Consider the following 13,633-nt stretch of genomic DNA (forward strand, 5'->3'; position numbering starts at 1 on the left):
TGATGCATTATGTATGTCAAACGAACTGGGAATAAGTTACGGGGCTTCGAAAATCAACAAAAATTTAGTTTAATCAATGTTCAATTTTTTTTTATTATTTTTCATTTTTATTGCATCAAAAAATTTATTTTTAAAATTTTAACGACCACGCTCTTGTAGGAAATTTAATTTAAAAAGTATCTGATATCATATATACGTCAAATGAATGAGAAAAAAGTTACAGGGCTTTAAATGTCAACGAAAAGTGAAGTTTAAAAAATATTAATTTTTTGAACTAAAATGTCAACGGAAAGTGAACTTCAATTTTCATTGACATTTAAAGCCTCGTAACTTTTTTCTCATTCATTTGACGTATATATTTATACGATACTTTTTGTAGAAAATTAAATTTCCTACAAGAGCATGCTCGTCAAAATTTGAAAAAAAAATTTTTTGATGCAATAAAAATGAAAAATAATAAAAAAAAATTCAACACTGAGTAAACTAAATTTTTGTTGATTTTTGAAGCCCCGTAACTTTTTTCCAGTTCGTTTGATGTACATAATGCATCAGCACTTTTTTGTAGAAAATTTAATTCCCTACGAAACCATTTTTAGCGAAATTAAAAAAAAAATTTTTTTCATAGTCTTAATAACGAAAAACTAAAATGAAAAATTTTCACGTGTGTTTTAAATGGGAAAGGGGGACCCCCCTTCGTGATAGCTCAATTTTAAAGATATCTGGCTGAAATTTTGTGAGGATTCTTTTTATAATATGAAGTAACTTTTTGAGCCCATAAGACGGTAAAAAAAAAATACTTTTTTATTTTGGGACACCCTAATATGTGTATATATATATATATATATATATTATAACACAAAAACTAGACGCTAATTTCTGCGCTATAACTTCGTTCTCGGCCTTTAGCCTCCAGTCTCAATACGAATAGGGCGCCAGGTAATTTATATCACTGGAATCACCAAACCAGTAAATCATGAAAATTTTTGGATAATTTTTGATCTGTGGAATTATCACCAAAACCACGCATAAGCAAAACTAAACTAAAACTTAACAAAATGCTCAGAACTTATTAGCAAAACAAAACGGAGACTGGAAAACTAAAAACAGAGTTACGGTATGCCATGGTGTCGCTCAGTGTGTAGGTTTATGGAGAGAGGGAGTGGTCCGGGTTACATCATTCCCAAAGTCATGTAGATTCATTTTTAATTTGCAGCTTCTATTTAACAACAATAATCTCAAAACTCTATTTAACAATAAATAAAATACGGTAGTTCAGTACAAATAATGTTTTTTCTCTATAACGAATGCTGAATACAATAAAATTAATCTTAACGGAAGGTGAATTGACATCTAAATGATACGTATCGATATTTTATAAATCAGCAATTAATTAACTAGAACTAAATGATAATTAGATAATATTTGGTAAACTAGAACGATAATTACAGATTCGATACTCTAGAACATTCTCTTTAGCAAAATCGTAAAACTAACGTACATGGGTCTCATTTCGATGTTAATTAGACACTAATTGGTTTAACAATCAAACATATTTCTTATAATTCTTTTATAAAATAATGCTAACAATGGAACATGATCGTGACTCTAAAAATGTAACATTATTCTCATAATTCTCTCAGATATTGAATCTTTTCTTTAATTAAAACAGGAGCATAATACCTCAAGACTTTTGATTCGAACTCGATTAATTATTTATAATAATTATTTCATACCTGATGTCTAGTGAATAGATATCAAGTAACGTCTTACACTGTTTTTAAACAATACTTCTGAAGCAATAATCTTAATCTGTAGCTTTCCGCAATGCCTTGAACTGTAGCGCCATTACTGCACACGTCTACTCGCTTCAAGCGACTAGAGTCGAATGCCCACGTCCGTACTCCTCGAAGGTCTCCCTTCGACTCCTCTCTCTCAATTCTCAATTCTAAAAAACCCCAAACTCAATCTTATCGTTATCAATAACTGACCTCTATATTCTAAATTCTCAAATCCAACCCAATCTTTACTATAACGGTAACTGGATGCTCAAGTCCTCACCAAACGTACTCACTAACCCCATTCTGAGTATGAATATCCTTGGCAGTTGCTCTCCTGGAACAGACTTCAGCTGGGATCATAAAACTTATAAACTAAGTGACCTATGACTTCCTCAGCGGTACAAGTGGTCATGACTTGTCCTCTGAGGCCTGTCAGACTAATAATTTAAAAATGACCAAACGGCTTCCACAACAGCAACGGTCACAAAATTACTGTAGAGGCCTGCCAAACCAAAACTCCAAAACTGATCCCATTCTGCATCCGTCAAATTCCTTATATACTGGAGCACTAGGATCTCAGCTAGACCTCTGCAATCAACCAAGAAGTCTCAGAGGGATAGAACTAGGTTCTATCATCAGATGATACCGGGTGACTAATTTAAGTCCCGCTCCACGGTAACACTGACTCGTCCACATACTCAAAATACTGAAACTTAAAAAATCCAAAAATTCAAACAATCATTTCCCCAAACTTTAATCTCAAACCATATCCCATAATAATTTTCCATAATTCTGATTCTAATTCTTATTTTCTTTATCCAAAAATCCATAACTGTAGCCGAACGTTACTCCATATGTAATTCTAAAACTATAACTTAATCAAAAATCTGTATAAAAATCGTAAATTACTGTAAGCTAAATTATAAGTCTTGAAGTACCATGCTCGTAAATACAATAAATCCGTTGGTGTTTGTGACGTTCACTTTGATTTGACCCCCATACGAAAAATAACGTCGCAATATATATATATATATATATATATATATATATATATATATATATATATATATATGATTTATATATGATTTATATCATACCCAAGTAAAAAAATCTGATTTGGTTAATAACGGACACCCTAATATATATATATATATATATATATATATATATATATATATATATATATATATTAGGGTGTCCGTTATTTACCAAATTAGATTTTTTTACTTGGGTATGATATGAATCATATATTTGTGATCCAAAAATCATAAAAAAAAATAAAAAAGTTTATTCTAATGCCGTTGAACCCTGCTTAAGTAATGATCCATTCTCATTTCAGTACAATGAGAAAAATGTAATTACTTGCTTAAAAATAAGTGCACAGTAATGACGAATACATATTTTTGTAGGAAATTTCCCGCTCTTCAGAAAAGGTCTCTTATGTTTTTTTCGTGAATCCAACTGTTTAAGGGATATTGAAGGTCAAAGTTAGATTTGTTTAAAAAAATTTGCGTTTTTGTTTGAAATTTTGTAACTCTCTAACACCTAGACATAAAATTAAGCGCTATAAACTTTCTTGTAGGAAATTTATTGCTCTTCAAAAAAGGTATCTGACACCTTTTTCCTAAATCCAACCATTTGAGTGATATCGAAGCTCAAAGTTGATAGATTTAAAAATGAATGTTTTTCGATTAAAATTCTATAACTCTCCAGCAAACGAATATTTACGTAGGCTTTTAACAGCTTTTTGTCGAAAATTTACCGCTCTACAAAAAAGGGTTCTTTAATTTTTTCGATAAACTCAACCGTTTAAGAAATATTTAAGCTCTAAGTTTAAAGAAAAGTTTCACAAACCAACACAAAATTTTGCTCTGATGATATAAAAAATTTCTTTTTTTTCGAGCTTAAATATTTCTTAAACGGTTGAGTTTATCGAAAAAATTAAAGAATCCTTTTTTGTAGAGCGGTAAATTTTCGACGAAAAGCTGTTGAAAGCCTACGTAAATATTCGTTTGCTGGAGAGTTATAGAATTTTAATCGAAAAACATTCATTTTTAAATCTATCAACTTTGAGCTTCGATATCACTCAAATGGTTGGATTTAGGAAAAAAGTGTTATATACCTTTTTCGAAGAGCAATAAATTTCCTACAAGAAAGTTTATAGTGCTTAATTTTATGTCTAGGTGTTAGAGAGTTACAAAATTTCAAACAAAAACGCAAATTTTTTTAAACAAATCTAACTTTGACCTTCAATATCCCTTAAACAGTTGGATTCACGAAAAAAACATAAGAGACCTTTTCTGAAGAGCGGGAAATTTCCTACAAAAATATGTATTCGTCATTACTGTGCACTTATTTTTAAGCAAGTAATTACATTTTTCTCATTGTACTGAAATGAGAATGGATCATTACTTAAGCAGGGTTCAACGGCATTAGAATAAACTTTTTTATTTTTTTTTATGATTTTTGGATCACAAATATATGATTCATATCATACCCAAGTAAAAAAATCTAATTTGGTAAATAACGGACACCCTAATATATATATATATATATATATATATATATATATTGTTGGAAATAATCCAATATTGTCGTTGAAAAGACACACACACAAACTTTGCGGTGATCTAAGATACGCATGCGTATAACCAAACGAGTCCCAAAATACTATATGTGCAAGTATGACTCACAATTCATTCATTACCAAGTACTCTTGACAACTAGACGTTGTGTGAAACTTTATATAAACCTATGTATCGTAGAAGCGCGTGCAACTGTATATAATTACTAATAAACTTTATCATTTACTTTAATCAACTGAACTTATTATTTAAACAACAGGTTATGGGCCCAGTAAACGTCTGGTGCGTTTAAAAGTTTTGTGCTAATGTAAAAAAAAAAAAAAAAAAAAGTTCGTGTGAAAAACCGCGAGTTAATAAATAGTGAAACGTGAGTTAGTGACGTAACACAAAAATGGCGGGCACGAGCAGTAGTATACAGGCGCTATCAAAGGAAAACTACGACACTTGGAAGATACAGATGGAAGCATTACTGATCCAAAAGAAGCTATGGCGATTTGCTGATGGAACATCTATAAAACCCGCAGAAGCCAGCGGAAACGAAGAAGCCATTGCGAAGTGGACTGAGGGAGATTAATCAGCACGTGCAAGCATGATACTGGCAATAGCACCATCAGAGCTAAAGAGCATAAAGACATGTAAGACGGCAAGGGAATTATGGCTGAAATTAGAAGAAATATATGCATCAAAGGGACCGGCGAGGAAAGCAACATTACTTAAATCGTTGTTCGTACGCAAGTTGAAGGAAGGTGAGGACATTCATCAGTACCTAGACAATTTCTTTGACGCTGTAGATAAACTGGCAGAAATGGATATAGAGATTAACGACGACCTTCTATCAACTATGTTGCTACATGGATTACCGTTGAGCTTTGAAAACTTTCGATGCGTCATCGAAAGCCGAGATAATTCTTAATGAGTGTCTAGCTAGAAAAGATGACTCACATGATACTGAGACAAAAGCATTTGTTGCAAAGTCAAAAACTCGTAAAAACGGAGGAATTTACGGAAATTGTTACAAATGCGGAAAACCAGGCCATTTTGCGAAAAATTGTCCCGAAAGGAAAAGGGATGTGAGATGGCAACGTGCAAGTGCAAACACCACGGAGGATTTCTACATCGCGGCACAGAACGAAGAAGAGGCGAACCAGATTCAAGATGAACCAAAATTGAAATGGTGTCTTGACAGTGGGTGCACCACACACATGTGCGGAGACGAAAGAATTCTCGAAAATAAAGTCACGTGTAATTCAGTATTGAAATTGGCAACTGATGCGGCAACGACTGCCAAGGTGAAAGGCGTGGCTAAAGTAGCGGTAAGCGGAGGCCGAATACAATTGGCCAAACTACATGACACATTGTATGTTCCAAATTTGAGAACTAATCTCATGTCGGTATCAAAAATTACCGAAAAGGGAAAAACAATGATTTTTGATAGTAAACAGGCGATAGTAAAAGATGCCGACGGCAACACAGTAATGACGGCCGATTGAATCGGCGATTTATATTTCATGAAAGAAGGAAATAAAATTGAACAAGTACAAGCTGTCACACGGGCAACCAGTAGAGGAGTACAATACTCATCGAGTCTACGGCATAAAAGACTCGGCCATCTACACATGAATGGAGTTACGAAGTTGTCAAACGAAAATTTGGCCACGGGAATAAACATAAATCCGAAAGGCGAAAACCACGTGTGCGAAGTATGCTGTCGAGGAAAAATGGCAGCAATGCCGTTCGAAGAGAGACCCGAGAGGAGTCAGGTGTCACTGGAAATTGTACATTCTGATGTCTGTGGGCCCATGAGGGTGGCTTCCAACGGCGGAGCGTGGTACATGGCCACATTCATCGATGATTTTAGTACGTGGTGCGAGGTTTACATCCTGAAAAGCAAGGATGAAGTATTCGGTAAGTTCAAAGAATTTAAAAACAATGCTGAAACTTTTACTGGCCAGAAAATTAAATTCTTACAGTCTGACAACGGCCGAGAGTACGTCAATGCCCAATTTGATGAGTACCTGAGAGAACATGGGATCCAAAGAAGACTATCCGTGCCATATACTCCTGAGCAAAACGGAGTAGCCGAAAGAAGAAATAGGACGCTGCTCGATACAGCTCGATGTATGCTGATTGAGGCAGGTATACACCAACCATATTGGGCGGAAGCAATAGCCACTGCAAATTATATACGAAATCGCTGTCCACGCAGGGTTATTGGTGGGAAAACGCCGTACGAGCTTTGGTACAGGGAATTACCTGACCTGCGACATTTGAGGGTGTTTGGTGCGAAAGCCTATGTCTTAGACAAAACAGTCGGGCGCGGAAAACTAGATCAAAGGGCGAGTACTGGTCGTTTAGTCGGATATGATCAACGAGCGAAAGCGTACAGGGTACGTTTGGACAACGGCAAGATGGTAATTACTCAAGACGTCAAGTTTGATGAAAACCAGAGAGCGAGTAAAAACGAGGAAGGACCTATCGAGATCACGGAAGAAGAGCGAACTCCAAAAATCAACGAAAGGGTAACCCGAAAGGAATCTGAGAAGATATACGTAAACGTCGATTTAATAAAGTTCGGAGACGACGAAGAAAACACCGAAGAGGGTGATGAAGAAATACAAATAGTAAAAAGGTTACGTAGAAGGCCAAGAACCATACGCACAGGAAGCCGAGGTCGTCCGCAAAAGCAATATAGAACTGAAAGTACATCGAGTACAGGATCAACAAACAAAGAAAATAATGAAAACGACGACGTATTCGAAAACGAAGAAGATAACCGAGGTCTGAAAAGACAACTCGAATCGTCAATAATTCAAATTGAAAAAAGGACAAAATGCATCGAAAACACGAGCGAAGCAGAAGAAAGCGATGATGAAATCGTAAACATTGCTGAACATATAGCTTTAAACGCTGATATTCAGTTGAAAGACGCTCTAGTAGAAAGCGATGCCGATTTGTGGAAACAAGCAATCGTGAATGAGGTAAAATCACACCTAGAATATGAGACTTGGGAAATCGTACCAAGACCAGCTGGAAAGAACATCATCAGCACGAAAACTGTGCTGAAGAACAAGATAAACCAGAATGGAAACATAGAGCGAAGAAAGGCTCGTATAGTCGCACGAGGTTTCAGCGACCAGGATCAGACTACAACGAAACATACGCTCCGGTAACGAGGCTAGAATCCATCAGGCTAGTGATGGCCATGGCTGCTAAGATGAACGCCAAAGTTCAACAGTGGGACGTGAAAACGGCTTATTTAAATAGCGAATTAAAGGAAGAAATATTCATGGAAGTTCCGGAAGGCGTGAAAGAAGCAGTAGATGACATAGTACGTACGGAAAGACGTGACTCAAAAATTCACACAGCCGCTGTGAAGATGCAAGAAGCCTTGAAACAAGAAAACAAAGTATGCAAGCTGAAAAAAGCGTTATATGGCTTAAAGCAGTCCGGAGAGAGGTGGTACCAACACCTACAAACAGCTTTAAGAAAAATAGGACTAAGACCAACAGCGGCGGACCCGTGTGTATTTACTGGGCACCATGAAGAAGATAAAATTGTCGTTACAATCTGGGTAGACGACATGTTAATCGTATCAAGCAATGAAGCATTAACTAATCATGTAAAACAAGAAATCAACAAGGAAATTGAGATAAAGGATCTCGGTGAAGCTAGATACTGTCTGGGGTTAGAAATTGATCAACGAGAAGGCATAAAACTATGTCAGAAGAAATACGTCACCGAAAATTTGAAAAGGTTCAAAATGGAAGACAGTAATGCAACAAGTACTCCGGCAAGCCCAAATACAAATCTAGGAGGGACACAGGACACAGAGGGGCAACCACCGAAAAAGTATCCTTACAAAGAACTAGTGGGATCGCTAATGTACCTGGCGGTGTGTACTAGACCTGATATTGCACACACAGTTAGCGTATTGGTGCAATTTAATGACAAGCCAAACGATCATCATTGGGGAGCAGCAAAAAGACTCCTAAGATATTTAAAAGGCACTGCAGACTATTCATTGAAGTACAGCAAACCGTTAGGAAAATTAATCGGATACGCAGATGCAAGCTGGGCAAATGACACCAGGGACAGACGATCATACACAGGATACACATTCCTATTAGGAGGAGCAGCAGTCAGCTGGCAAGCCAAGAAACAAAAAACGGTCGCACTGTCAACTGCCGAGGCAGAATACATGGCACTGACAGAAGCTGCAAAGGAATCAATCCACCTCAACAGGTTCATGGAAGAACTAGGCATGGATCAATCAATAAATGGGGAAATATTCTGCGACAACAGGAGTGCAAAAATGTTGGCAGAAAACCCAGCATTTTACTCAAGGACGAAGCACATCGATATTCGGTACCATTTCATACGTGAAAAGGTGCGAAAAGGGCTCATCAAGGTGGAGCCAATATCAACAGATGAGATGGTAGCAGACATATTCACAGAAGCACTGCCTGCTATAAAACACGCGAAGCACTGCGAGAACTTGGGGCTGTTGTAAACAACACACGCCAACATTGAGGGGGGATGTTGGAAATAATCCAATATTGTCGTTGAAAAGACACACACACAAACTTTGCGGTGATCTAAGATACGCATGCGTATAACCAAAGGAGTCCCAAAATACTATATGTGCAAGTATGACTCACAATTAATTCATTACCAAGTACTCTTGACAACTAGACGTTGTGTGAAACTATATTTAAACCTATGTATCGTAGAAGCGCGTGCAACTGTATATAATTACTAATAAACTTTATCATTTACTTTAATCAACTGAACTTATTATTTAAACAACATATATATATATATATATATATATATATATATATATATATATATATATATATATATATATATATATATATTAGACTGAGCCAAAAAAATTGACTATTTTTTTTTTTCATAGCTATATCGAAAATATTATTCAGAATGACAAATAAAAAAATTTCATGAAAGTTTGAGCCTTTAATATTAATTTTAAGAGGTCTATCATCGCTATTTTCAATTTTAATTAATAATTTGATGTTTTACGTCAGGACTGCTAAAACATTGGAGTGAAAAAAAAATCATTTCCACTTATTCTTATGTAAAATTCAATTCCTTACAAAAAAGGTCTGGTTGAAAATTTTGTCAGACAAGCCGTTTCCGATTAATTAAGCTTAATAAATTGATATATTTTTTCGATTTAACATTTTTACTTTTGAATTTTGTAACTGATGAATCAATAAATATCTCATAAAGACCATGACAGATTTTTGACGGAAATTTAATGCTGTACAAAAAAGCTTCTTAACATTTTTTGCTAAATTAACTCCTTCGAAAGTTATTCAAGGTTGAATTTGAGTCAAAACAATTTCAATAACGTGAATAACTTTCGAAGGAGTAAATTTAGCGAAAAATGTTAGGAACCCTTTTTTGTAGAGCATTGAATTGTCGTCAAAAATCTGTCATTGTCTTTATTAGATATTTATTGATTCGTCAGTTACAAAATTCAAAAGTAAGAATGTTAAATCGAAAAAAAGGCCATTCGGCAGCCGAAATGGAAGGTAGATTTTTCAATTAATCTATATAAAAAGTTTCATACATACATATCTTGTGACTCATGTTAGTGCATAGTCATGATATGAAGCAGGCTTGTTTTCTAAGAGTGAGGGTAAAAAAAGACAATCAATATTTTCGATAGAGAACTTCAGATAGTTGATTTGACAAAACATTATATAGGTAATGTACCAAACTAACCTTCACGTAAACAAAGTATATAGAAAATTTCATTAATGTGATCATAATTGTAATCGCTATTACGATGGCAAGACCAGTTATAATTATAGAACGTACAGGTACGTTTGAAACAACATAAGTGATAAAAGAAATCTTTTTAAAATATAAAATAGCTGTGAAATTAACAGGTTATTTACTTCACAATAAAATACTTCACAACTGACGAAATTGTATTCTAATGGGAAATGCTTAAGTTATGTGGAATAAAAAACCATATTCCCAACATTTTTTGATTTCATTAAAATTATGTGAAGGTTAGTTTATACATTGCCTATATAATGTTTTGTCACATCAACTATATGAAGTTCTCTATCAAAAATAGTCGTCTTTTTTTACCCTCACTCTAAGAAAACGAGCCTGATATCATATTATGTCTATACACTAACATGTATCACAAGATATGTCTGAATATAAGTTTTTATATAGATTAATTGGAAAATCTACCTTCCATTTCAGCTGCCGAATGGCCTTTTTTTAAATCGGGATGGCCATGATTGTCGAGGATTAGGCCCAGTAGTTCACCAGAGGAGTTATCCGTACCCCAGGAAGGGGCTCTAATGTTCATATAGAACGGACATCGGGTTTGAAAATGAGCAGCGTCTTCTTTTTCCTGCAGGTGACAGATTGAGCAAACTTTTCTTGGGAGCAGTTTATATACATTTTTATCGATCGAGATGTTCCACGAAAATTGGATAGTCTGAGTTGAATAATCGGTTTGATAAGATGTTGAGGCGTGTACTCAAATTGTGGTATTTTCCAAAGAGGTGTAGGCAAGATCACTTGGCAGGTAGAAGAACGTTTGTATTTTCCAGCGTCGATCCTCCGAAGATGGCTAGCATATTTAGCTAGAATCAAATTCTTCCTGGATTTCCGGATCTTTACGTCCAGATTGAGCAGGAGATCGGATTCTTGGATATTTTCCAGAAGATTCTCCAGTTGCAGTATCCAGTTGTGTCTTGCAGAGATGAAGGTGGATTTCAGAGTGAATAGACGTCGAAAACAAATCTTGGGTAATCTGGAGTCGTTCATATCTAGAATTTTGATGACCCAATTAAGAGCAAGCTTGAGAACCTCCACCGAGATATTTTGGATGTTCAACTCGATTCTGAGGGCGTAGTTGGGGGTGCAGGCTGGAACAGTAAAGAGTCTTTTGTAGAATTCTAAGTGGGCAGATTCAAGGCGTTCCAGGTTGTGGGGTCTCAGACCCCGTAGGTGCGCTAGGTAAAGTAGCATACTTCTAGACATGCTGTTGTACACATGAACTTTTCCCACCCACGACTCCGCCTTGAGTTAAGACAGGATGCCTAGTACTGTGCCAATAGCAATTTTGGACTTGTTGATGGCTTGAAGAGTGGCTTCATCCCCTTGTAGGGAAGAGTTGAAGGTAACTCCCAGATAGGTAAAGGAGGATACCATCTCGATAGATTTATTTTTGAAGTTGAATGTTTCGTTTCGTGTATCAGCTCTACCACTGGAGCTTACCCGTAATATTTTCGTCTTGGAGACGTTGACAGTGAGTGCATTGATATCGCAGTATGTTTCTAGGGCTTCCAGTAATTTTCTCAAGTGAATAGCTGTACGAGCTAATAGTGCCAGATCATTGGCGTATTTCAAAGCTACTAGGTCTTTTGTGCCTCCTAGGTTGAGTCCTTCCAAGTTTTTACTTTTGAGGAAGCCTACCAGGTCCGCAATGTAAAGAATAAAAAGCAGAGGGCTTAAGATCTCTCCCTGGAGGACCCCCATGGTAATGTCGATTGGTGATGACAGATCGTTATCAAGCTTGACTTGCATCTTGGCTGTGTCGTATAGACTCTTGATTATGTTAACTATTTTGGAGCTTAATCCCAAGTGGAAAAGTATATTCTAGAGTTTGTCATGCGGATCACTATCGAAGGCACGTTGAAAATCGACAAATAAGATATAGGCGGGTATTCCCTGGAACCGAATAGCCATTTGGAGGACGGCGAATAAGCAGAACACGTTGTCAGCGCGACTCTTACCGGGACAAAAACCAGACTTCTTTTCTGGAATCAGTTAATTTTCAGCGGCCCATTTATGTACCCTCGTACAAATAATTTGAATAAAAATTTTTACTATACAGTTAATAAGAGCGATGCCGCGGTAGTTGTTGGGGTCGCTGGGATCGCCTTTTTTATGTAGCATAGTCATTATGACGCTGGATCAGTCTGAGGGTATATCTTCTGTATGAAGTATCTTATTAAATAGTGCTAATAAGTACCAGGACCAATTATCAGGAAGCATTTTGAAGAACTCATATCCAATGCCGTCAGAACCAGAGGCTTTTCCTGCCTTACATTTTTTCAGTCTATCCAAGAGTTCCAACATTGAGATTTCACCATCGGTAGTTAAGTGCGCATGTCCGTCAAAAGGAGTTAGAGCAAAAAACCTAGGTGGATATACTGATGCAAAGAACTGTTCCCAGATGTTGAGTGGAATGTTATTGCGACGATACGAGAGTTTACGGACTGAGTTAGCCGCTGCCCAGAATTCGGAGGTGTTTTTAATTGAAGCAAATTTCTTGTAAATAAGCTGTTCGTACGCTTGTTTCTTTTCTTTTATGGAGGCATGGTATTCCTTTTTATTTAGTATAATATATTTTCCAGGGCAAATCCTTTGAAGGGAGTGATTTGCAGGTTTTCAATAGACTTTTAGTGGCTAGCTTTAGGCTGGTGCATTCTCTGTCAAACCAGGGTTTGTTCATGAATGTTCTTTTGTTAGATGACATAATCATGTTAGAGGCAAGTGCACCATTTAGAATCGAAGTCAGCTGTGACTAAAGGGGAACATAGTAGGCGGTTTTTGTACTGATAAGCTAGATGAGGTCGCCACCGCAGTATAGGCTGAATAGAGGTGGCAGCGAGTCCTCTACAAGTTAGCTCAGTAGGGAGATTGAGGTCTATAGTCACTGGCAAGTGGTCGGACATAGTAATGACTGTGTCAACGCTCGGTTGTCAACCATTTTTATATAGTGGAAACCTAAACATGCAAACATGCAAATAACCTTCTCAATAAGACAATTTATAGATAAATTGAGAAAAATTTAGATAGCCCGAACTGGGAATCGAACCCAGACCAATTCGGTATCGCGCCGAGTGCTCTACCAGTTGAGCTATCCGGCCCTATACTATATTCCGTTCAATTTGATCTATAACTTATTGAGCCACACCGTCCATCGTACGGTAATACACCATTTTTATATAGTGGAAACCTAAACCCTCATGTCCCCAATCAGTTTGACTCCAAGAAGATTGACCCAAACAAGATCGGAAGTACTCTTTCCAGATTTAGTTATAAATGTGAACCCTCCTGGTGAATCTGAGGCGGTTCTGCCGTTGGGTAAAACAAAGCCAATTTGCTGCATAAAGCTGAGCAATGTCTGACCACGTTTGTTGATATCATGATCTAAGGAAAGTCTGTTCTCATATAGTGAATTAGAATCAAAGAGACTGGCGTCAAAAG

General features: G+C 36.4%; 1 protein-coding gene across 1 annotated transcript; it reads left to right on the plus strand.

The window, feature by feature from the left end:
- Positions 1–4,754: 4,754 nt before the first annotated feature.
- Positions 4,755–5,853, plus strand: LOC130671170 (uncharacterized). The gene is made up of 2 exons (XM_057474894.1): positions 4,755–4,918; positions 5,424–5,853. The coding sequence occupies exons 1-2, from the start codon at positions 4,755–4,757 to the stop codon at positions 5,851–5,853; spliced, it is 594 nt and encodes a 197-aa protein (XP_057330877.1).
- The last annotated feature ends 7,780 nt before the right edge of the window (positions 5,854–13,633 follow it).

Source organism: Microplitis mediator, chromosome 7 (assembly GCF_029852145.1).
Source record: "Microplitis mediator isolate UGA2020A chromosome 7, iyMicMedi2.1, whole genome shotgun sequence".
Taxonomy (NCBI): domain Eukaryota; kingdom Metazoa; phylum Arthropoda; class Insecta; order Hymenoptera; family Braconidae; genus Microplitis; species Microplitis mediator.